At 42.7% G+C, this 23,516-nt stretch overlaps 1 protein-coding gene across 2 annotated transcripts in view; it reads right to left on the bottom strand.

Moving 5' to 3' along the window:
- Window positions 1-23,516, bottom strand: part of map3k2 (mitogen-activated protein kinase kinase kinase 2) — a 120,845-nt gene that overhangs the window by 50,300 nt on the left and 47,029 nt on the right. The window contains exons 2-6 of one of the 2 annotated variants that reach the window (XM_060828215.1): window positions 21,684-21,757; window positions 19,911-20,029; window positions 17,155-17,195; window positions 9,775-9,874; window positions 1,796-1,909 (exon numbers count right to left, since the gene is read on the bottom strand). In XM_060828215.1, the coding sequence (XP_060684198.1) occupies window positions 1,796-1,909; window positions 9,775-9,874; window positions 17,155-17,195; window positions 19,911-20,029; window positions 21,684-21,687 (378 nt within the window). In that variant the 5' untranslated portion in view covers window positions 21,688-21,757. Of the gene's footprint in view, window positions 1-1,795; window positions 1,910-9,774; window positions 9,875-17,154; window positions 17,196-19,910; window positions 20,030-21,683; window positions 21,758-23,516 lie in introns of those variants that run through there. The other variant, XM_060828216.1, reaches the window with a different exon arrangement.

The raw sequence follows: 23,516 nt of genomic DNA, 5'->3' as shown, positions 1-23,516 counted from the left end.
TCCAGTCAATTTGCTTCCAATTAGTTAGTACCCCCGGATTCCACATGATCTAATCTTGCAAACCAGTCCACTATGCAGAACCCAGCTAATGCTCTGGGGACACGGGTTTGAATTCCACCAGGGGAAATGATGGAACTTCCATCCCAAATTAAGAGTCTAATGAAGACTATTGTTGATTATCATTTGGTTCACTAATGTCCTTTAGCAAAGGAAACTGATATCCTTACCTGGTCTGGCCTTCATGTGACACAGCAATGTGGTTGACTCTTAACTGTCCTCTGGGCAATTAGGGATAGGTAATAAATGTTGGCCTAGCCAATGATGCCCTCATCCCATGAATGAATTTAAAAAATTAACAGAGGTCTCTAGCAACTCTAATAATCAGTACTCTTAATTGCAACCATTCTCTCTTGTCTTGTCCTCTCCCTTAAATGTATCTCCTTGTTCCTGAAATGATCCCTTACACTGGAGCACTTGCCTTTAAATCAGGACTGAGAAAGTACGACCTTGTCAGAGATGCCATCTTTCAAAGAAAATGACTAAAACTAATGATCTGCTCATAATACATTTTGTGTGACATCTTGCTGTGTATAAATTAGCCAGTTCATTTCCTACAACCGCGATTGTACTTCAAAATTATTTTGGCCATGAATGTAATACTGGTGTTAAAAACTAGACAAAAACAGTGAAGAGAAACTGCTTGCCAGGGCAATAATCAGAGGCCACAGATTTAAGATAATTGGTTAACAAACCATAGGGGATTGTTAGCATCTGAAACAGGGTGGATCAGCTTGAAAGATTGATGGAAGCAGACACTAACTTCCAAAAGGGAACTGGGTAAACAACTAAAACAGTGACTATTCTATAGCTAGGGGGAAACAGCAGGTGCAGTGGAACTAACTGGACAGCTTCTCATTGAGCCAGCACAGGCAAGCCAAGCCAACTGGCTTCTCGTGTGTTATACCAATGAACAGTCACGCTGACTTTGATAGGATGTCCCAAGTGGACATGTTAACAGAAGTATTGTTGCAAAATCTGGTTTTGCAATTCAACATGCTTCTGTAAACACAGGTAAATTAGGCTCACTAAACCAGGCACAGTGCCACCCTCATTTGTAAAGATACCTTGGGAATATTAGGCCTCAGCCTTTGTTGCATCCTTCTCTGCAGCAACAAGACTTTTTTTTACTTTAGCTGTCTGTGTGGAGAAGACACGAGGGATTCCACTGCAGGTTGTGTAAACAAAAGCTCCTTCGTGTCTCCAACCTTTCACAGGAGAATCCGTCCGCCCTCTCAGATGTACATGAAAAGATCCCAAGGCACTATTTTAAGGAAGACAGGGAAGTTCTCTGACATTCTGGCCGACACGTACTCCTTAACCAACGTCACAGAATACAAACACCATGATTTATCACATTGCTGTTTGTAGTAGTGCACTGTGCAAAATTGTCTATTATATACCTTATACAACAGTGACCTCACTTCAGAACTTTGTAATAGACTTAAGCACTTTGTGATGCTCTGAGGTTGTGGCAGTGCTGCATAAATTCAGTGAAACTGCTGCACAATCAGTCCACATTCCATTCACATTACACCTGTAACCCATTCTTTCCCACATCCACACTGTACACCCAGTTTCCACAGGTGATTTAAAATCTAAAAACGCTGGATGTACTCAGCAAAGTGTGGAAGCAATTGTGGAGGAAGGAACAGAGTTAACATTTCAAGCAGATGACCTTTTATCAGAACAGACAGATTGAAAGTACCTATAATATTTTTTGTTTTGTTTTCTATACCTGGTTGTTTGATTGAAGCACCAACAAAATCTTTAGGCTCTTCATGTGCACACTGCGATCCAGGAGTTCGATGGCTTTATCCAGATCATCCTGTGTGGTCAGAGGGATCACTAACTGCAAAATACATGAGAAACATTAACATTAAGCTGATGAACAATCCTCATGTTAATGAATAGAATCTACAAAATATAATGGTATACCACAAGGAAAGCTTGAGGTTATTCTGCAAAGTGTCCCCATGTCTCCGAATAGCACAGCTATTACTTTGCACACTTCATCTTTGCTACTTAGCCCAAGGAGCTATTTTTCCATAAGTACATAAATAGTAAACATCAGCAGGCTGTTAAACTGTGAGATTCATCACATCACAACCGTACTTTGTCCTCTGGTTTCTGTACTTAACAGCAGTCTCTAAACAGCATTCAGGAGTAAGAACTCACATACTCTGCTCTCTCCCACCTTTCTTGCCCAACTCTTCTGGCACTTCACACCTTTACATCCAGGAGCAGGCAGGACAATCACCTAACCTCTCCAATGCTAGCAGAGCACTGGACAAGAGGGTCAACTATGGGACCTCCTGAACAACCAGGCCCAGCTGCAAATATTTGAGAAACTAGTGTAGGAACAGCATAGGCTGTTCAGCTCACTACACTGTTCAACTAGAACATAGTGGCGTGATTATGGCAAAGAGAATTCCAGGCATGTTAAATAACAAGAAATGAAAATGCAGGTGAGCAGAGGATCCTTAGCCACACAGTTACGTTGGACAATGAAGCAGTTAGGAAAAGCATTTTAATAGCACCCCCTCCCCCCTCTATGGTGCTTGGCCTACATGTGACTCCAGTTTCACAGCAATTGCTGTTGACTCTTAACTACCCTCTGCAATGGCCAGCAAGTCAATCCATTCTGGCAATTTGGGACTGTCAATAAACATGGGCCTTGCTAGCAATGTCCACATCGCCTAAAAGTCCATAAAATGTAGAAGAAGTAGGCCCATAAAATCTGCTCCATCATTCAATGACATCATGGCTGATCTGATGATTCTTAACACCTCAATCCCCTGCCCTCTTCCCAGCAGTGATCTCTGTGACACTCCATTAGTTACAGGTTACCATTCTGAAAATGCACCCTTGATCCCAACTCTGCCTTGTATTAGTTTTCCAATGCTCTAGCCATGCTAATATATTACCTTAGACACCATGGGTTCTTACCTTATTAAGCATTTTTTTTTAAAGTAGTGCAACGAATGATACCTTATCAAATGATTAAAAGTAAAAATAAATCTCTTTGAAAGTTAGCTGTGTAAGCTAAATTGCAGTCCAAAGCAATCACTTATAAGCTGAAGTAAAATCTCTCGTTAAGGAAACAGGCAACAAAAAAGAGAACAGGTTGGTATGCTGAATGGCACATTTGCACATTGCTAACTAGACTGAAGGATGAAGCAATTAGACAGACAGCTCCATGCTTGACTGCAGGGTAAACAAGATACCAGGCTGACTGGCAGGAGAAGAAACACCAAATCATGAAAGATTATCTTATGATGATATAAAGTAAAATCAAATCCCATCTGGAATTTTGTGCAAAGTTCTGACACTAACTCCGAGAAAGGATACATTTCCAATTAGAGATATACTATTAACAAAGATGGGGAGGCGATACTTTGTGGGATTATCACTGGACCATTAACCCAGACCCCCAGTTAATTATCTGGGAACCTGGGTTCAGATCCTGCCACAGCAGATGGTGAAATTTGAATTCAATAAGCTCTTAATTCCAGATTTTTAATAGTGACCGTGAATCCATTGTCAATTATTGAAAAAACTCATCTGATTCATTCATGTCCTTTAGGGAAGGAAACTGTCATCCTTACCTGGTCTGGCCTACATTCGACTCCAGACCCACAGCAACGTGGCTGCCTCTTAACTGCTCTGTGGGTGATTAGGGATGAGCAATAAATGCTGGCCTGACCATCAATGTCCACATCCCATGAATGAATAAACGGTAAAAAAAATGGTTTAACTACTTTTTCAGGTTGATAGCTATAAGTGAAGGAGTTGGAACATTTTGTAAAAATGTAAGGTAGCAACAATGGGGATCAAGATTACATATGAAGTCCCAAAGTACTCATGAACAGCTGAATAAGATACCAGCGAAACTATAATGCACCCGAGTGCCTCTGTTTTAAAGGAACTGCCAAGGGAAATCAGTCAGGATCTGATGGCTATTTCAAGGAGAATAAATTGGTCAAACATGCCTATGGACTGAACCAAGATGAATGTGATGCTGAACTATTTCTGAAATGATGAGTGAGGATGCAAAATATTGGAATGCTTTCTAAAAGAGGAAAAAAAAGCCATCAGTCTCACAGGCAGCAGACTTGCTGACAAAGTTTCTGCAGCTCCTTGAGGACTCAAGAGCCATCTGGCAAGGAGATCAACTATATGTCGACTTTAGCCAAATCTAATAGTAATGATTACAATGCAGGAAGCCACGGAATCACGGCCACTTTCCAAATGGATAAATAACTGGTTGAGTCAGAGGCTAACACGAACGAGTTGCTAAGGGAACAGCACAAACATGAATAGGTGACTGCACCAAAACAAGATGTAGACATTCAGCATCCCTGAGCCCCTCACATAGGAACCAAAGGACACCATTCAAAAACCCCCTGAACCTACTGCACAGAAAAACAAGGCGACATTCAGTCCCTTTCTCAAGCCTGTTGTGTCAGATAACATTTTTAACATATCAATTAGATCCCCTCAACCTGCTAATATGCCTGCCTCACTCCACCTGAAACTCTCATCCATACATTTCTTAACCGGAGATTGAAATAATCTAATGCAACCCTGCTGACATTCCATCTTCTAATCTCCACATACTTAAACTAATTCAAATCTCTGCTGACTGTATCCCAACTTTCACTAAACCCACTTACCCATTCCCCTTGTACTCACTGAGCAGCACTGGCTTTGAGCCGACAACATCTTGATTTTAAAACTCTCAAACATCTTTTCAATTCTATCAATAGCCTCGTCCCTTTCTGGTTCTGTAACTTCACCAGCTCAGGGACCCTGAGACCTCTGTGCCACGCTAATCTGGCAGTGTGGAAAATGTGTTGCTGGAAAAGCACAGCAGGTCAGGCAGCATCCAAGGAACAGGAAATTCGACGTTTCGGGCATAAGCCCTTCTTCAGGAATGAGGAAAGTGTGTCCAGCAGGTTAAGATAAAAGGTAGAGAGGAGGGACTTGGGGGAGGGGGGCAATGGAGGTGTGATAAGTGGAAGGAGGTCAAGCTGAGGGTGATAGGCCGGAGTGGGGTGGGGGCGGAGAGGTCAGGAAGAAGATTGCAGGTTAGGAGGGCGGTGCTGAGTTCAAGAGATTCGACTGAGACAAGGTGGGGGGAGAGGAAATGAGGAAACTGGAGAAATCTGAGTTCATCCCTTGTGGTTGGAGGGTTCCCAGGCGGAAGATGAGGCGCTCTTCTGGCAGTGTGTACATCCGCGAAAACCATCCCCGAATACCATCACTCCACAACTAACAGAAGCACTTTCAGCATCTCAGCCTTCAGCTCCATATTCTTCTCCCGAAATCTTTCTGTCTCAGCAGCCCTCTTTTACAATATTCCCTAAAGCCCAGATCTTTGATCAATGATTTAGTGTTCTGTTCTAGCTCTTTATGCGGCTCTGCATTAAATTTCTTTGTTTGAATAACATCCCCTAGAGAGCCTCTCAGGGCCAATGTGGAGAGCAATTAAGAGTCACTCATTGCTGTGGATCTGGAATCATATCTAGACAAGAGTGGGCAAGCATAGCAGATTTCCTTCTCTCAAAGATTGGGAAGAGCTAGCCAGTTCGATACAAAATTTGCCTGACAGAAAGAGGCAGGGGTGGTGGCAGAGGGTTGTTGCTCAGAATGGAGGCTTGTGACCAGAGGTGTGCCACAAGGATCAGTGCTGGGTCAACTGTTGTCCATCATTTACATGAACAAATTTGAACACAGAACAGTACGGCAAAAAGAACGGGCCCTTCAGCCCACGATGTTGCCCTGAAAATGACGCCAAATTATATTAATCCTTTCCGCCTGCCCATGGTCCATATCCTTCCCTTCCTTGCAAATTCATGTGCTTTCCACACTACTACCATTGTGTGTGTAAAATCTTGCCCCTCACATCTCCTTTGAGTCTTAAATACATGCCCCCTAGTATTAGACATTTCAACTCTGGGGAAAAAGATTCTGACTGTTAACCCAATCTATGCATCTCATAACTTTGTAGACTTCAATCAAATCTCCCCTCAACCTCCACTGTTCCAGAGAGAACAACTTAAGTTTTCTAGCCTCTCCTTATCGCTCATACCCTCCAATCCAGGCAGCATCCTGGTAAACTTCTTCTGCACCCTTTCCAACGCTTCCACATCCTTCCTGTAATGTGGAGGCCAGAAGTAAATGCAATATTCTAAGTGCGGTCTAACTAAAGTTGTATAAAGCTGCAACATGACACCCTGACTCTCCTATTCAATTCCCCAACCAATAAAGGCAAGCATGTCATACACCTTTTTTATTAACCTATCCACTAGCGTGGTCACTTTCAGGAAGCTGTGGATTTGAACCCCAAGATCCCTCTGTACATCAATGCTGTTAAGGGTCCTGCCATTAACTGTATACTATCCCTTAACATTTAACCTCTTAAAGTACAGCATCTCACACATATCCAATTAAACTCAATCTGTCACTTCTCCACCCATATCTGCAACTGATATATATCCCGCTGTACCCTTTGACAACTTTCTACACTATTCACAACTCCTCCAATCTTTGTATCATCTGCAAGCTTACTAACCCATCGGAGACATGGTTAGTAAGTTTGCTGATCACACCAAATTGGCAGTTATAGTTCACAATGAAGAAGGTTGTCTGAGTACAATATGAACTTCATCAACTGGGCAGTGATCTGAGCAATGGCATATGGAGTTTAACTCAGATAAATGTGAGGTATTGCATTTCAGTAAGACAAACCAGGGCATGACTTACAAAGTTAACAGTAGGGCCCTGGGAGTGTTGTCGAACAGAGAGACTTAGGGCACATAGTTCCTTAAAAGTGGATTTACAGGTACACAGGGTGGTGAAGGCAGCATTTGGCATATTTACCTTCATTGGTCACAGCACTGAACACAAGAATTGGGACTTTATGTTACAGCTGTAAAAGAGATTGGTAAAGCCACATTTGGAGTACTACGTATAATTCTTGACACCTTGCTAAAGGTATTACTGAACTAGAATAAGTGCAAAAAAGACTTCCAAGGTTGTTATCAAAACCAAATGGTTTGAAGTATAATGAGAGGCTGGATAGGCTGGGGCTATTTTCCCTGTAGCATAGGAGGCTGAGGGGTGACCTTATCAAGGTTTATAAAATCATGAAGGGTATGGAAAGGGTGAATAGTCAAAATATTTTCACCAGGGTAAGGGAGTCCAAAACTACAGGGAGTCAGTTTAAGGTGAGAGGGGAAAGATTTAAAAGGTACTCGAGGGGCAACATGTTCACACAGAGGGTTGTGAAAATGTAAAATGTGCTGCCAGAGAAATTGGTAGACACGGGTACAATTACAATATTTTTCAGATATTTGGGTAGACCATCAATAATACCCTTCCTGGCATAAAATTCATTAAAGATGAGGAAAACATCAACAAACTACCATTCCTAGATGTCACAGTAGAGTGAACAGGCAATGGGGAACTTCAAACCAGCGTCCACAGGAAAACAACACATACGGAAGCAATCATCCCCACACCCACAAACGAAGCTGCATCAGAACATTATTTCAACGAGCCAGCAGCACAGAGGAACTATGCAGAGCAGAGGAAAATCACATATATCAAGTATTCAAAAGGAATGGGAACTAATTTCTCAGCAACAAACCCAAACAAGCAAATAAAACACGTCCAGAAACCCTAGCCACTCTCCCCTACATCAAAGACATCTCGGAAATGACTGACAGACTACCCAGACCCCTTGGCATCATGGTAGCCCTCAAACCCACCAACACACTGAAACAGCAGCTAATGAACTTGAAAGGCCCCATACAGAAAACAAGCAAAACTAATGTCATTTACAGAATATCGTGCGAGGACCATAACAAACACTACATTGGACAAACAGGCAGAAAACTAGCCACCAGGATACATGAACATCAACTAGCCACAAAACGACATGACCCTCTCTCACTAGTATCCTTACATACAGATAAGGAAGGACATCACTTTGACTGGGCCAACACATCCATCCTAGGACAAACCAAACAGGCATGCACAAGAATTCCTAGAAGCATGGCATTCCAACCAGAACTCTATCAACAAATACAGAGTTAGACCCCATCTACCATCCCCTGAGAAAAAGAACAGGAAAATGACATCACCACAGGAAATGACATCACCAACCCAAAGAAACCCAAACATATAAATAGAAAGCAGGAATCATCAGCAGTGCTTCGTCCGGAGGCTTACTGAAGATGCTATCTAGTTGGGTGTTGAAACGTCTGGAAAGAACCTTCCAGCTCAGCGAGCAAACCTACATCCATTTGGGTAGGTACATGGATAAGAAAGGTTTAGAGGAATACGGGCTAAATGCAAGCAAATGAGATTAATTCTGTTTAGAAAACATGATCGGCGTAGACTAGTTGGGCTGAAGGGCCCGTTTTTGTCCTGTAAGCCTCTGTGACTTGATGAGCAAATGAATGATTTTATCATCACAGGTACTTTACAGTGAGAATGACAGTAAAGTACATTAGGACATTAATGAAGCAGATGGTTATTTAGAAATTGCTGACAGTTTCATTACCAACATTACTGAGACTATTTCAATTCCAGATTGTTTAAAAATTGAATTGAATTTAAATTTGGGTTTGTTGCTGAGAAATCAGTTCCCATTCCTTTTGAATACTCGGTATATGTGATTTTCCTCTGCTCTGCATAGTGTCTCTGTGCTGCTGGCTCGTTGAAATAATGTTCTGATGCAGCTTGTGTCCCCAGAGAATTCAATGACACCACCATCTTCTTCCAGTGGAGAGTAATCTTTAATCTTTGCTACATTAAGGACTCTATTAAAGTGTATGTTGTTGCACTGTATCAATACTTGTGTGAAACAATTACTCTTGCATCCCAGGAGTCACCAAGAGCTGCATATCCAGTTTTCACAGCTTCCAGACAAACCTGCAACACTGATTCTGACATCAGATATTATTTTGGATATTACAAGCAACACATACTATTAAATCGGAGCACATCTTACAGTTTTTAAATTATGAAATAGAGGTAACAAAACTAGGGACATTACAATAGCAGCAATAACAACTTGCACTCACATCATGTCTTTCACATGGTAAAGTGTCCCACCAATTAGATAGGAGACATTTCTGTTGAGATTAACTATTCATTGCTAAAAAGAGCCATCTGGATTGCTTTACAACAGCATTAGATAAGATTAGATTAGATTCCCTACTGTATGGAAACAGGCCCTTTGGCCCAACAAGTTCACACCGGCACTCCGAAGAGTAACCCACCCAGACCCATTCCCCTACCCTAGATTTACCCCTGGCTATGGGCAATTTAGCATGGCCAATTCACCTGACCTGCACATCTTTTTGGACTGTGGGAGGAAACCGGAGCATCCAGAGGAAACCCACGCAGACATGGGGAGAATGTGCAAACTCCACAGAGACAGTCACCCGAGGCAGGAATCGAACCTGGAACCCTGGCACTGTGGGGCAGCAGTGCTCACCACTGAGCCACTGTGCCGCCCCTTTTTTTAAACCTGTTAGACTACAACCTGTTGCTGTGTTACTTCTGACTTTCCCCCTGCCCTCAGTGACAAGACAACCATCTTAACTGTTTCAATTTCCAGATCCCATTTTTCTGTTCCCAAGCATCATATTTACCTCCCTATCCATCAATTTGGGAAAAGTAAAGAAAAAGAAAAGGCCATACCTCGTTATTGGTGTAGTGCAGGCTCATCGGCTGACCAAAGGCAACCTTGGCTTTAGTGGCAATATCTTCAAGAAGGACTGGCCTGGGAAACTGAAGGATTCTGTATGTGGAGTGGAGAGAGAGAGAGAGAGAGAGAAGAGACAGAGAGGGAGAGAGAGATAAAGAAAGTCAGTGAGCTTCTGTCTCCAGTAGCACTCCTGGGACAACTGAACCATCAGTGTAGCTAGAGCTGCAGACTGCAGCACTCCTCAGACTTCACAACTGTGCCAACAGTGGATTTAATTAACTCCAATCCCCAAACAGGTTTTTATCTTCAAAATCAGCAGCTAGTTTGCTTTCCAGAATGATCAGGATCTTCAAACAGAAAATGCTTTTAAAGTTATTAACATTCAGAGAATTCCAGGTTGCTGTTTGCCTATCCAGAAGTATTGATGGAGCAATCTAAAATGTGAATTCAAACTTATCTTAAACTTGCATTTTATTTTCATCTAAGTGAGGGATGTTAGTTCAGTGAAGTGGAATACTTTCCAATATCAATTCGGAGAATTCTGGGGAGAATAATACTGTGACTTCTGACTGCGAAAATGTCACATCAAAGATGTCCGGGAACTGCCAGCAGCCTTCTGTCTCACTAGTCCCAACTGAACATGATCTGACACCTACCAGACTCCATTACAGTTTAATTACTTCATTACAGCAATACCCAGCTTCCACTTTATCAATACATTCAGTTCACAGTCACCTTAGAAAACGTGACAATACCAACATCTCAGATTTTCCTTCTGCAACAAAGGTTCAATAGGGTGATTCTTGGGGCACAAAGTCTGTACAAAGAGGAGATAGTATGGTGGACTTTATTCTCCAGGATTTGTAAAAATAACAAGTGATCTCATTGAAATGTATAAATGTAAAACTTGATGAGAGGCTGTTTCCCCAGACTGGGGAATCTAGAATACAGGGTTGTTCTTTCAGGATAAGTAATCTGCTATTTAGAACTGATAAGCTGAAAGTTTCTCCACTCAGAGAAATATAGGAAAAGGCAGATGTAGGCCATTCAGTCCCTCCAATCCAATCTATCTTTCCACACCATGGTTGATCTTTTACCTCAAAGCTATTTTCCTGCGCTATCCCTCACCACGTGATGCCATTGCTATCTTAGAAATCCATCAATCTCTATCTTAATCATATTCAACAACTGAACCTCCACAGTCATCTAAGCTGGAGTATTTTAAAGATTCATCACTGAATGAGAGTTCACCCTCAACTCAGTTCTAAATGGCCTGCCCCATATTCAAAGCAATGGAAAACATTGCTGTGTATCTACCATATCTTATAAGAACGTTCTACATGTCAGGGAGATCACCCCTCCTTCATCTCAACTCCAGAGAATATAGGCCCAATCTCCTCAAACTGCCATTCGCAGGACAACCCTACCATCCCCAGGAGTTAACCTGGTGGATTTCTGCTGCATTACTTTTAAGAAAAATACATCCTTCTTTAAATAAGGCAATGAAACTGTCCCCAATACCTCAGGTACAATCTCAACAGGCTGTGTAAAATTGAAGCAAGCTATTTGAACCTCTGTAATCATACCCTCTTGCAATAAAGGCCAATATATACTTTGCCTCCCAAATTGCTTGTGTGCCTGCACCTCCAGAGACAGCCTGGTGCAATTGGACCTCAACACACACCTAGCTCACACCACTCATTCCTGTTTCTGAAATTGGGTAACTTCACATTTTTTCACTTTACATTCTATTTGCCATACTCTTACCATTCACTTCGAGGCTTGCGAATGTTTAGAACATTTCTAACCCAGAAAACATATTCAGATGTTTAGGCTCTAAGAAAATTACAGGGAATTGTCTGAATCATAAAGTCAGGTTACATACAAACTGCATGGAGAAGGAGGCCATTTAATAACACCATTAGATCATGGCTGATCTAGCTTAACCCCAAACTCACATTCCCACCCACCCCGATAATCTGTTATCCCCTTGCTTGACAAGAATCTATGCACAAATAATGGCTTTGACAAAGGGTCAGTTAGACTCTAAACGTCAGCTCTTTACTCTCCTTATAGATGCTGCCAGACCTGCTGAGATTTTCCAGCATTTTCTCTTCTGGTTTAAGGATCTATGCACCTGTGACTTAAACTTGTGAAAGCAAAGTCTTTGACTATTTTCTTCAGGAAGCGGGTTCCAAAATTTTGCAACTCTCAGAGTAACAATTTTACCTCACCTTGATGTTAAATGGGCAATCCTCATTTTTTTTTAAAACAATGGCCCCCAATTCTCGATTCTCCCAAAAAAAGGAAACATTCTCTCAACATGTACCCTGACCAGACCCCTCAAGATCTCACATGCTTCAATAAGTCATCTCTTACTCTAAACTCCAGCAGATACAAACGGAGACTGCCCACACTTTCCTTACTGGACAGTAAGCCCCTATTCCAGGTACTAATTTAATAAACCTTTTTGAACTGCTTCCAACAAGTTTACATCCTTAAGTATGGAGGCCAGTACTGTGCACAATACTCCAGATGCAGTCATATCTGTACCCTGTATAACTGAAGCATAACTTCCCCACTTTTGTATTAAATTCCCCTCACAATAAACGATAACATTCTAATGGCTTTGCTTATTACTTGATGTGCAGGAGGACTGCCAGATCCCATTGCATCCAAGCCCTTTGCAATTTCTCACTATTTAGATGAAATGCTTATTTTATTCTGCCAAGCAGATAATCCACATTATACTCCTTTGCCACAGTCACTTAACCTATCAATATCTCTTTCTAATCCCCTTGTGTCCTCTTCACAATTTACATTCCCAACAATCTTTGGATCATCAGAGTTCAGAGAAGACCAGCTTTCACCTTATTGAATGGTAGAGCAAAATCCAGAGCTTCCTACATCACTGATTTTTTCTTTTAAAAGAGTGCCCCTAGACCTGGATCTGATTTCTCCACTTGCCTTTCACCCAATCACTGCCTTCTTCCTGGAATATTTCCCTGTCTTAATGCTGCAATTTCCTCTTGCTTGAATACGGTCTTCATTTCTCATTCCATCCATCCTTCTCCTGATGCCCCACAAACTATCTTTCCTTGACAAAGACTCTCTTCCCTTTGATTTCGAGCTCATGACATCTCTGCTAACTGATGGAAACTATGATGTGGAGGTGCTGGTGGTGCACTGGGGTGGACAAGAAGTCAGAAGTCACATGACACCAGGTTATCGTCCAACAGGTTTACTTGAAATCACAAGCTTTTGGAGTGCTCTCGTTAGGTAAAGTGGAGAGAAGCACACAGGTGCAGAATATATAGGTGGATATATAAACGTACACACTGCCTGTGTGCTTCCCTCCACTTCGCCTGACGAAAGGGCAGTACTCCAAAAGCTTGTGATTTCATATAAACCTTTGGACCATAACCTGTTGTCATGTGACTTCCAACCTTGCCCACTTCTGAAAAATCTGTCTTTACACTTTGTGCTCTTCTCTTCCCAGTATCTGACATCTCAGTAGCCACTAAATATTCACCAACACTGAAAACAAATGAGATTATTAAAACAATGGTGTAACAAAGACCTGGATCACCTCCAATCTTACTTAGCTCAGGAGAATAAAAACTGTACATAGTTTCCCAGTGTAAACTCATCAAAGTCCTATATAACTGCAGAAGACTACCTTACTCCTATACTTCAGAAAATAATGAGGGGGGAAACACAGTGTGTAAAACAACCACACAACGAAGAAACAGGGAGAGGGATACCAACGGAAGTCAAGAAAAACATTCTGAACATATACAGAAACACATATTCAGGTAATGTACAGTGTGTATGAATCACAAGGAAACAAAATTCTGATGGACAGTCATTCAAGGATTTGTCACTGACAGAAGCAAAGAACGGCAAGGATCAAGGAGATTCCATTTATTCCTCAGATGTGGGCTTTGCTGGCTAGGCAGCATTTAATGCCCATCTTTGACTACTGTTGAGAAGGTGGTTCTTGAACTGCTACGGTCTATATGGTGTAGGGACTTCCATTGTGCTGTTAGGAAGAGTTCCAGGATTTTGATCCTGCACCAGTGAAGGAATGGCAATTTATTTTCAAGTCAGGCTACTGCGCGACTTCAAGGGACTTGAAGATGGTGGTGGTCTCATGCATCTGCAGCCCCTGTCCTTCTAGGATATTGTGGCTGTGCATTTGGAAGTTGTTCTCGAAAGAGCCTTGACAAATATTGTAAGCGCATGTTGTAAAGGGCACACACTGCTGCTACTATGCATTGATGGTGGAGGGAGTGAATACTAGTGTGTGTGGTGTGAAAAAGCAGGCTGATCTTTGTCCTGGATGAATAAGCTTCTCAAGTGTTGTTGGAGTTTCCTTGATTTGATTTGATTGATGTATTATCACATATAATTAAGTACAGTTAAAAGCTTTTGCTTATGAGCAGTACAGGCAAATCATAGTAGGCAAGGGTATACAGATCACAGTGTGAAAAACGAACTTGGACAGAGGCCAGGTTACAGTGCACAGGGCAGGATCAGTATTAACCAGATCAGTATTATTTGAAGTCATAGAGACGTACAGCATGGAAACAGGCCCTTCGGTCAAACCTGTCCGTGCTGACCAGGTACCCTAAGTTAATCAATCCCATTTGCTCGCACTTGGCTCATATCCCTCTAAACCCTTCCTATTCATATACCCATCCAGATACCTTTTAAATGCTGTTATCGTAGCAGCCTACATGACTTACTCTGGCAGCTCATTCCATACATGCACCACCCTTTGCATGAAAAAGTTGTTCCTTAGGTTCCTTTTAAATCTTTCTTCTCTCACCCAAAACCTATGCCCTTTAGTTCTGCACTCCCCCACCCCAGAGAAAAGACCTTGTCTATTTACCCTATCCATGCCCCTCATGATTTTATAAACCTCTATATGGTCACCCCTCAGCCTCCAATGTTCCAGGGAAACAGCCCCAGCCTATTCAGCCTCTCCCGATAGCTCAAACCCTCCAACCAGGGTGACATCCTTGTAAATCCTTTCTAAACTCTTTCAGGTTTCACACCATCCTTCCTATAGGAAGGAGACCAGACTTGCACACAATATTCCAAAAGAGGCCTAACAAATGTCTAAAACATCTTTTTCACTATCCTAACTACCTGCGACTCTAATTTCATGGAACTATGAACCTGTACTCCAAAGTCTCTTTGTTCAGCAACACACCTCAGGATCTAATAAATAAGTGTATCAAAGTCCTGCCTGATTTGTCTTTCCAAAATGCAGCATCTCACATTTATCTAAATTAAACTGCATCTGCCACTCCTCAGCCCATTTGTCCATCTGATCAAGATCCTTTGTGCTTGAAGGTTACCTTCTTTGCAGTCCACTACACCTCCAATTTGTGTCATCTACAAACTTACTATCTATATCTCCTATGTTCACATCCAAATCATTTATGTAAATGATGAAAAGCAGCGGACCCTGCACCGATCCTTGTGGTCCACCACTGGTCACAGGGTTCCAGTCTGAAAAGCAACTCTCCACCACACTCGTCTTCTACCTTCGAGCCAGTTCTGTATCAAATGGCTAGTTTTTCCTAAATTGCATGTGATCTAACCTCGCTAACCAGTCTGTCTTGAGGACTTTAGTATTTGTATCACTACTGACATAAGACCAATTGGTCTATAACTCCCTGTTTTTTTTTTAAATAGTGGGGTTACATTTGTAATGTTCCAATTCATAGGAACTGTGGTTTAAGGTTGAGATAAGCAGACTTTCTGAGCTGAAAAATGTGTTGCTGGAAAAGCACAGCAGGTCAGGCAGCATCCATGGAGGAGGAGAATCAATTCTCTTGGTCCTTGGATGCTGCCTGACCTCTTGCGCTTTTCCAGCAACACATTTTTCAGCTCTGATCTCCAGCATCTGCAGTCCTCACTTTCTCCTAGTTGATTTTTTCATAATTAGACTTTCGTTCTGTACTGGTTTCAAGCATTATGGGATAAGACAGGAATGTGAAATTTAGGATAATCAGACTTGATCTCATTGAACGGTGGAGCGGACCCACTTCACCAGATTGCCGAAATCTGCTCCTTCATCTTATGGTTTTATAATCTCATTTTGCCAAAGACTGATCAATGTTTAAGCAAAACACAGTCTATGCTGGAGATTTCAAATCAAAACGAAGTACCGGAAAGTCCATTCAGCAGTCTAGCAACGGAAGGGAAGAAGCTGTTCTTGAGTCCGTTTGTGTGTCTGGCTGTGTGTGCCCGTGTCTGTGTGAGTGTGCACATGTGTGGTTGTTCACACTTCTGTGTCTTCTGCCGAACAGGAGAGGTTGTAGGAGAGCATTACCAGGATGGGATGGATCTTTGATGATGTTGGTAGTCTTTCTGCAGCAACAGGCCGTGTAAATGGAGTCCATGGATTGGAAGTTGACTTCTGTAATGGTACACAACCTTCTGTAGTTTCTTAAGGTCCTGGGCAGAGCAGTTGCCATACCAGGCAGTTATGCGCTTGGACAGTATGCTTTCTATGGTGCATCTGTAGTGGTGAGGGTAATACTGCTGGAATGTCAAAGCAGTATGCAGTCTTCACAGCATCCTGTGCTTTCAACCATTTCTTTGAGTTTTAAAAACATTCACAGAATGTGGACATCACTGGCTAAGTCAGCATTGTTCGCCTATCCCCAAGAATCAAACAGGTGGGTCTGGAATCACATGTAGGCCAGACTGATTAAAGACAGCAGATTCTCTTCTCTAAATGACATTAATAAAACCGATGGATTTTTATATGAACGTCATTAGGCTAGCATTTTATTTCAGACTTCCACTGAATTTAAATTTCATTATCTGTCAAGTAGGATTCAAAACCTTTTCCCCAGAAAATGAACCTGGAGTTCTGGATTACTGGTACGGTCATTACCACCATGTCCCCCTAACAATCATCTTGATATCATGTCAGTCAACTGAATTGGCTGAAGTTGGGCATCGATGATGCTGGGGACCTCTGGAGGAGGGTGAGGTGGAATTATCCACTCAACAATTTTTGTTGAATATTTGTACAAATGTTCTAGCCTTATCTTTTGCACTGGTGTGTGTTACGTTCCCCCATAACTGGAGTTGGGGATGTTTGTGGAGCCACCTCCACCAGTGAGTAGTTTAATTGCCCACTATCATTCACAATAGAATACTGAAGGACTGCACAGCCTAGTTCTGATCTGTTTGCCATGGAATCAGTTCACCCCATCTATCAGTTGCTCAAGATACATCTCGTCCTGTTTTGTCACTTCACTCAGCTGGCATCTCATTTTTAATCTGCCTGGCCCTTTAAGTCGAGTACAACTCCTATTAATAAAAGAGAATAAAAGATGGTGCCTCACCTTTTCTCACCACGGTATTCAAACTTGACTCGAATATCATTCTGGAATTGAAGAAACACAGGAAATTAACTACATCGTGGGCAGCACGGTGGCACAGTGGTTAGCACTGCTGCCTCACAGCGCCAGAGACCCAGGTTCAATTCCTGCCTCAGGCAACTGTTCTCTCCGTGTCTGCGTGGGTTTCCTCCGGGTGCTCCGGTTTCCTCCCACAGTCCAAAGATGTGCGGGTCAGGTGAATTGGCCATGCTAAATTGCCCATAGCGTTAGGTAAGGGATAAATGTAGGGGTATGGGTGGGTTGCGCTTCAGCGGGTCAGTGTGGACTTGTTGGGCCGAAGGGCCTGTTTCCACACTGTAATCTAATCTAATCTAATCTAATCTAAACTACTTCTACACAAGCAAACAGGCCTTGTCAGAAAAGAAAGTTTCCTTTTTATTTGTTCATGGAATATAGGGGTCACTGAATTTATTACTCATCCCCAGTTGCCAAGAAAGCAATTATGAATTAACCGATGCATCTGGAGTCACATGTAGGCCAGATCAGGTAAGGATGGCGAAAGGGACATTAGGGAATAAGATGGATTTTCACAACAGTCAAAAGCAGCTAAATGCTCATCACTGGACTATCTTTTAATTCCACATTTGACTGAATTCAAATGTCACCATCTATCATGGTGGGATCCAAACCCATGTCTTCAAAACATTAGGCTGTGGTTCAGATTTACTAGTCCAGAGACATTATCACTTTACCACTGCCTCTCTCTGAACTTTATAATGAAGGGGAAAGGGAAAAACAAAGACTCTGGCCAATAATCCAGAGCCTTTTCCATAGATCAATCTCCACCAACCCACTCACCCTGTCCTTCAATCCCTTGCACACTAAGATGATATCTAGATTACACTTTGAACTAGCTGTCATCGTGCACGATACTAGCACAATTGTATTGAATCAAGTAGCCTCCTATGCTGGAGTTCCTAGCCTTGGGATTTATTTGGAGAATGTGTTTTGCACTCTGCATCATTACATCAATTCTACAAACAGGCAGAGCCCACCCACACCCACTGGACTGGGTCAATGTTTAAGTCCCACAAGGACAACCTCCCACTTTCTCACCTCCTGCATCAACATAGCTTCCTATTCCTTTCTTCTTGATGCGTTTGTCCAGCCTCTTCTTAAACACATTTATGTTCTTCACCTCAGCTGGTCCATGAAATATTAAGTTCTGCATCCTAGCTACACTGAGTAAAAGAGGTTTTTCTTGAATTCCCTATTGGATTTATTAGTAACTGTTTTATGTGGAAATGTTAGTGAAGAGTTGACTACTCCAACAATCTGTGACAGGCCTGTAGTTGTGTGAAGTGAATCAGCAAATTACCTAGAAAGGAATAAGTTGATTAGTTATAGTCAACATGGTTTTGTGAAGGGTAGGTCGTGCCTCACAAACCTTATTGAGTTCTTTGAGAAGGTGACCAAACAGGTGGATGAGGGTAAAGCGGTTGATGTGGTGTATATGGATCTCAGTAAGGTGTTTTAATAAGGTTCCCCACAGTAAACTATTGCACAAAATACAGAGACATAGACTGAGGGTGGTTTAGCAGTTTGGATCAGAAATTGGCTAGCTGAAAGAAGACAGAGGGTGGTAGCTGATGGCAAATATTCATCCTGGAGTTCAGTTATTAGTGGTGTACCACAAGGATCTGTTTTGTATCCACTGCTGTTTGTCATTTTTATAAATGACCTGGATAAGGGCATAGAAAGATGGGTTGGTAAAGTTACAGATGACATTAAGGTCGGTAGAGTTGTGGATAGTGCTGAAGGATGTTACAGAGGGACATAGATAAGCTGCAGAGCTGGGCTGGAAAGGTGGCAAATGGAGTTTAATGCAGAAAAGTGTAAGATAATTCACTTTGGAAGTAGTAACAGGAATGCAAAGTATTGGGCTAATGGTAAGATTCTTGGTCATGTAGATGAGCAGAGAGATGTTGGTGTCCATAAACATAGATCCCTGAAAGTTGCCACCAAGGTTGATAGGGTTGTTAAGGTATACGGTGTATTAGTTTTAATTGGTAGAGGGATTGACTTTTGGAATCAGGAGGTCATGTTGCAGAGTATTGCATACAGTTCTGGTCACTGCATTACAGGAAGGATGTGGAAGCTTAGGAAAAGTGTTCAGAGGAGATTCTCAGGATGTTGCCTGGTTTGGAGGGAAGGTGTTACGAGGAAAGGCTGAGGGACTTGAGGCTTTTTTGTGAGAGAGAATAAGGTTGAGAGGTGACTTAATTGAGACATATAGGATAATCAGAGGGTTAGATCGAGTGGTCAGTGAGAGCCTTTGTGATGGCAAGCACAAGGGGGCATTGCTTTGAATTGAGGGGTGATAGATATAGGACAGATGTCAGAGATAGTTTCTTTACTCAGAGAGTAGTAGGGCCTGCAACAGTTGTAGACTCGCCAACTTTAAGGGCATTCAAATGGTCATTGGATAGGCATATGGACGAGAATGGAATAGTGAAGATTAGATGGGCTTCAGATTGGTTCCACAGGTAGGCGCAATATTGAGGGCTGAAGGGGCTGTAATGCGTTGTAATGTTCTACATTCTAGGGTGACAAATAACAATAACACACCATAAGAACCAGAAAAAGGAGTAGGCTGTTGAGTCCCTCGAGCTCATTCCACCATTCAATAGGATCATGGCTTCCCACACCCACTTTCCTGCCCTTTTCCCGTAACCCTCGATTCTTGACACCACATGTACCTGATTACTGGACGAAGTGCTCTTCGGTTTCCCTGTATCATTCAATGACAGAAGAGGTCGGCTAGCCATGTGGAGCACAGCTAGATCTTGCATGATGGAGTTAAGAGCTTGTTGCTCATCTACAGAAACAAATCAGATTACAAAAATAGTGAAAATCACCTGAAGAGTACAGTCACACTAGACATCTCACTGACCTTCCCTTAAAGTGTGAAGTCTTCCTTTTGATTGGTCAATTTAAAAATGACAGCTTCTACTTTTAAACCCTTTTGACAAAATAATCATACATTGAGATCACTGTATCTTTCCTCATACATGCATTAGAATCAGCTAATTATGCCACTAACGTCAACAGCGAACCTCTAAGTTTCTTGAAAGTAACTGTGTCAATGTCCAGTGATGCTTGTTGGTTCCTATTTTTAACACTGATATATCCAGTAAGGTGATTGCTGATTCAAGACGGATGGATAAGATGTGCACAAAAAGACCAAAGAACTGCAAAATGCTGGAAATCTGAAACAAAAATCAGAACTTGCTTGAAAAACTCAGCAGGACTGGCAACATCTGTGGATAGAAAGTAGAGTTTACATTTCGGGTTCAGTGATCCATCTTCAGAATGGATTATAGTGAGGAAAAGGTGAGAGAAAGGGTGGGGGGAGGCGTAAAGAGTAAATGATAGATGGAGATGGGGCCCAGAGAGACAGAAAACAGTTGGACAAAGGAATGATAAAGATCTACTAGCTTTCGGATTACTTTAGAATTACTAGCTGCTAATGGAGACTGCTGAGAACAGGTTGCTTGTGGTAACAGTCCATGTGATCACAAGGCCTAGTGTGTGGGGCTTGGAGCAAATACATGGGAGATGGTGCTCAGGTCCAAACGTTATCGATCCTTCTGAGGAAAGGTCACTCTACCTAAAACATTAACTGTGCTTTCTCTCCACAGATGCTGCCATTTCTGTTTTTGCTTCTGATTTACAACATCCGCAATTCTTTCAGTTTCTGAAAGTTATTGAACTTGATATTGAGTCCAGAAGGTTGCAGAATTCCCAAGTAGAAAATGAAATGCTGTTCTTGCATTCTGTGCTGAGCTTCAGTGGAGCACTGCATCAAGTTGGTAATAGAACTGTTAGCTCGGGAACATGGTGGTGTTTTAAATGGCAAGCAAGTGGATGCTCAGGACCATTTTTGCTGAAAGGACGAATGTGTTCTACAAATCTATGCTTTGCCTTCCTATTGTATATAAAAGCACATTGTGAACATTTTAAACTAGATCGAGTGAAGTGCAGGTAAATCGCTGATTCACTGGAAAGTGCGCCTGGGACCTTGGAAGGTGGGCTTCTCTCCAGCTGGGCTCCATCTCCACCTAACATAGCCCCTCAATCCCCCAGCTCTTCCCTAGCATATACACCTACCTTCTCACCACAATCAGTTTTGAAGGGTCACTGTACATGATACATCAACTCTTTCTCTCCACAGACATGTCCAGACTTACTAAATTTTTCCAGCAATTTCTGAAGGTATGTGCACTATTTGCCTGCAGCTCTGTAATCAGGGCTCTGCGACAATGCTATAGATTATCAGGTTCTTCACCTCCGCTCCAAATCACCACCACTTCAAATGTCTTACACACGAGGCAAGTTATCTTTTTTGTTGCGTTATCCCAGGGCACAAACTCCAACACAGTTTTACCAGGTCATCTCTAATACTCCTTTTCTCCAAAGAAAGGTCACCCCCACTTTGACAAGCAGCAAATACTAACAAGCACTTGACTCACCCATGCTGGCAGCAAGCTGGCCAAATGGACTTTTAACGTACAGGTGATTCTCCCATCAATAGTCTGTGTTTTACCTAAAACAAAAAATGCAAGAAAAAAATTGCTGTTTTAGTTTTACATTCATCAATATCAAACCATAAGCTCCCTAGTCAGCTCCGCCCTGCTATTTAACCCATTCCCAATCTGTATCGTCAACTAACAAAGGGAACTTTCACTCCATCAGGCAGAACCAAGGTCCAAGAGGTGGCAAACTAGAGTCTATTCTTATCCACTACTAAACTCTTCAGAACTTGGTTATTTCAGTTGTCAGAATGGGTGTGGGATTGAGGGATCTCAAATAGTGGAACTGAACAGCTTGTGCATCACTTCATAGAAAATCAGAGCAGGAGTAGGCCACACAGCCTTTTGAGCCTGCTCCACTCACCCAATACACTCATGGCTGATCAACTAATACAGTACTTGGCTCCTGCTTTCTCCCCATACTCTTAGATTACTTTATTCTAAGAATTACATCTAACTCCCTTTTAAAAATATTCAGTGTTTTGGTCTCAACCACTTCTGTAGTAGTCAATTCCAGCATTGATTGCCCATCCCTAGTTGCCTTTGAGAAGGTGGGGGTGAGCTGCCCTTTTGATCCCTGCAGTCTGTGCACTGTGGACTGACCCACAATGTCCCTTAGGGAGGGAGTTCCAGGATTTTCACCCAGCGACAGTGAAGGAACGGTGAGATATTTCCAAGTCAGGATGGTGAGTGGCTTGAAGAACTTGCAGGTGGTGTTCCCATGTATCTGCTGCCCTAGTCCTCCCAGATGAATGTATCTGAATGAAAGATTTATTGTCATTCGCATTTTACAGTTAATACAGTCCCCCTGCATCAGCGGAATCATTTTCTACTGTTTCAACTCCCCACGGTTTACTGCGGCCCAAACATGTTTTAGGGAACCTTCTGGAACCAGGGACAAGGAGGCTGCTGGGAAGGTAAACTTCCCATTGAAATTATGGGTTTGTTCCTATCCGCAGTTTTGGGCTTCAATGGTAGGTTGTGGAACATATCCTCAGCAGATACGGGGAGGTGGGGGGGTTCATCCTATATAGTGAAAAGCTTCAACTGTTACCACAGTCCAGTGTTCCACCATGAGCTGGCTCACCAGTAACACGACACCTGCACAGCCACCCCTCCTCTACCACCCCACTGCCGTCGTACCAGACCCACCATTACAGAAGTCACTACCCTTTAGGCCCCACCTCACCAATGCTGCCAGAGTCCCATGCTGAACACTCACTCATCCCAAGCTACACTGCCATCTTGCCATATCCAGGAATCTCCTCTCCAGCATACGATGATGGCACCACTGCAGCTGCCGCCTCGGCAATTCCAGGAGCCCCTGGCTCCACTGCCAGGCTAGGCTACTGCTGTACCAAGCACCACTCCATCTGCCCTCCTCTGAGATGTCGCTTTGCCAGCATCACCTTCTTGAGCAGTCCACTGCCCATCGCTTTGGAGGAGCTTTGCTGTTGGCCCCGAATGCTGGAAGCACGGCCTAGCTGCCGCCACTGCCAATTGCCAGAAGATGTGCCTCAAACCACTTGGAGGCTGCAGCCACTCTGCACACTGTATGCTCTTATTGCCACATCAAAGCCACCACTAACCATAGAGCCGTAGAGATGTACAGCATTGAAACAGACCCTTCAGTCCAACCCGTCCATGCCGACCAGATATCCCAACCCAATCTAGTCCCACCTGCCAGCACCCGGGCCATATCCCTCCAAACCCTTCCTATTTATATATCCATCCAAATGCCTCTTAAATACTGCAATTGTACCAGCCTCCACC

Source organism: Hemiscyllium ocellatum, chromosome 7 (assembly GCF_020745735.1).
Source record: "Hemiscyllium ocellatum isolate sHemOce1 chromosome 7, sHemOce1.pat.X.cur, whole genome shotgun sequence".
NCBI classification, from domain to species: Eukaryota; Metazoa; Chordata; class Chondrichthyes; order Orectolobiformes; family Hemiscylliidae; genus Hemiscyllium; species Hemiscyllium ocellatum.
Note: the sequence above shows the minus strand (reverse complement) of the source record. Positions and strands in the feature narration are given on the sequence as shown.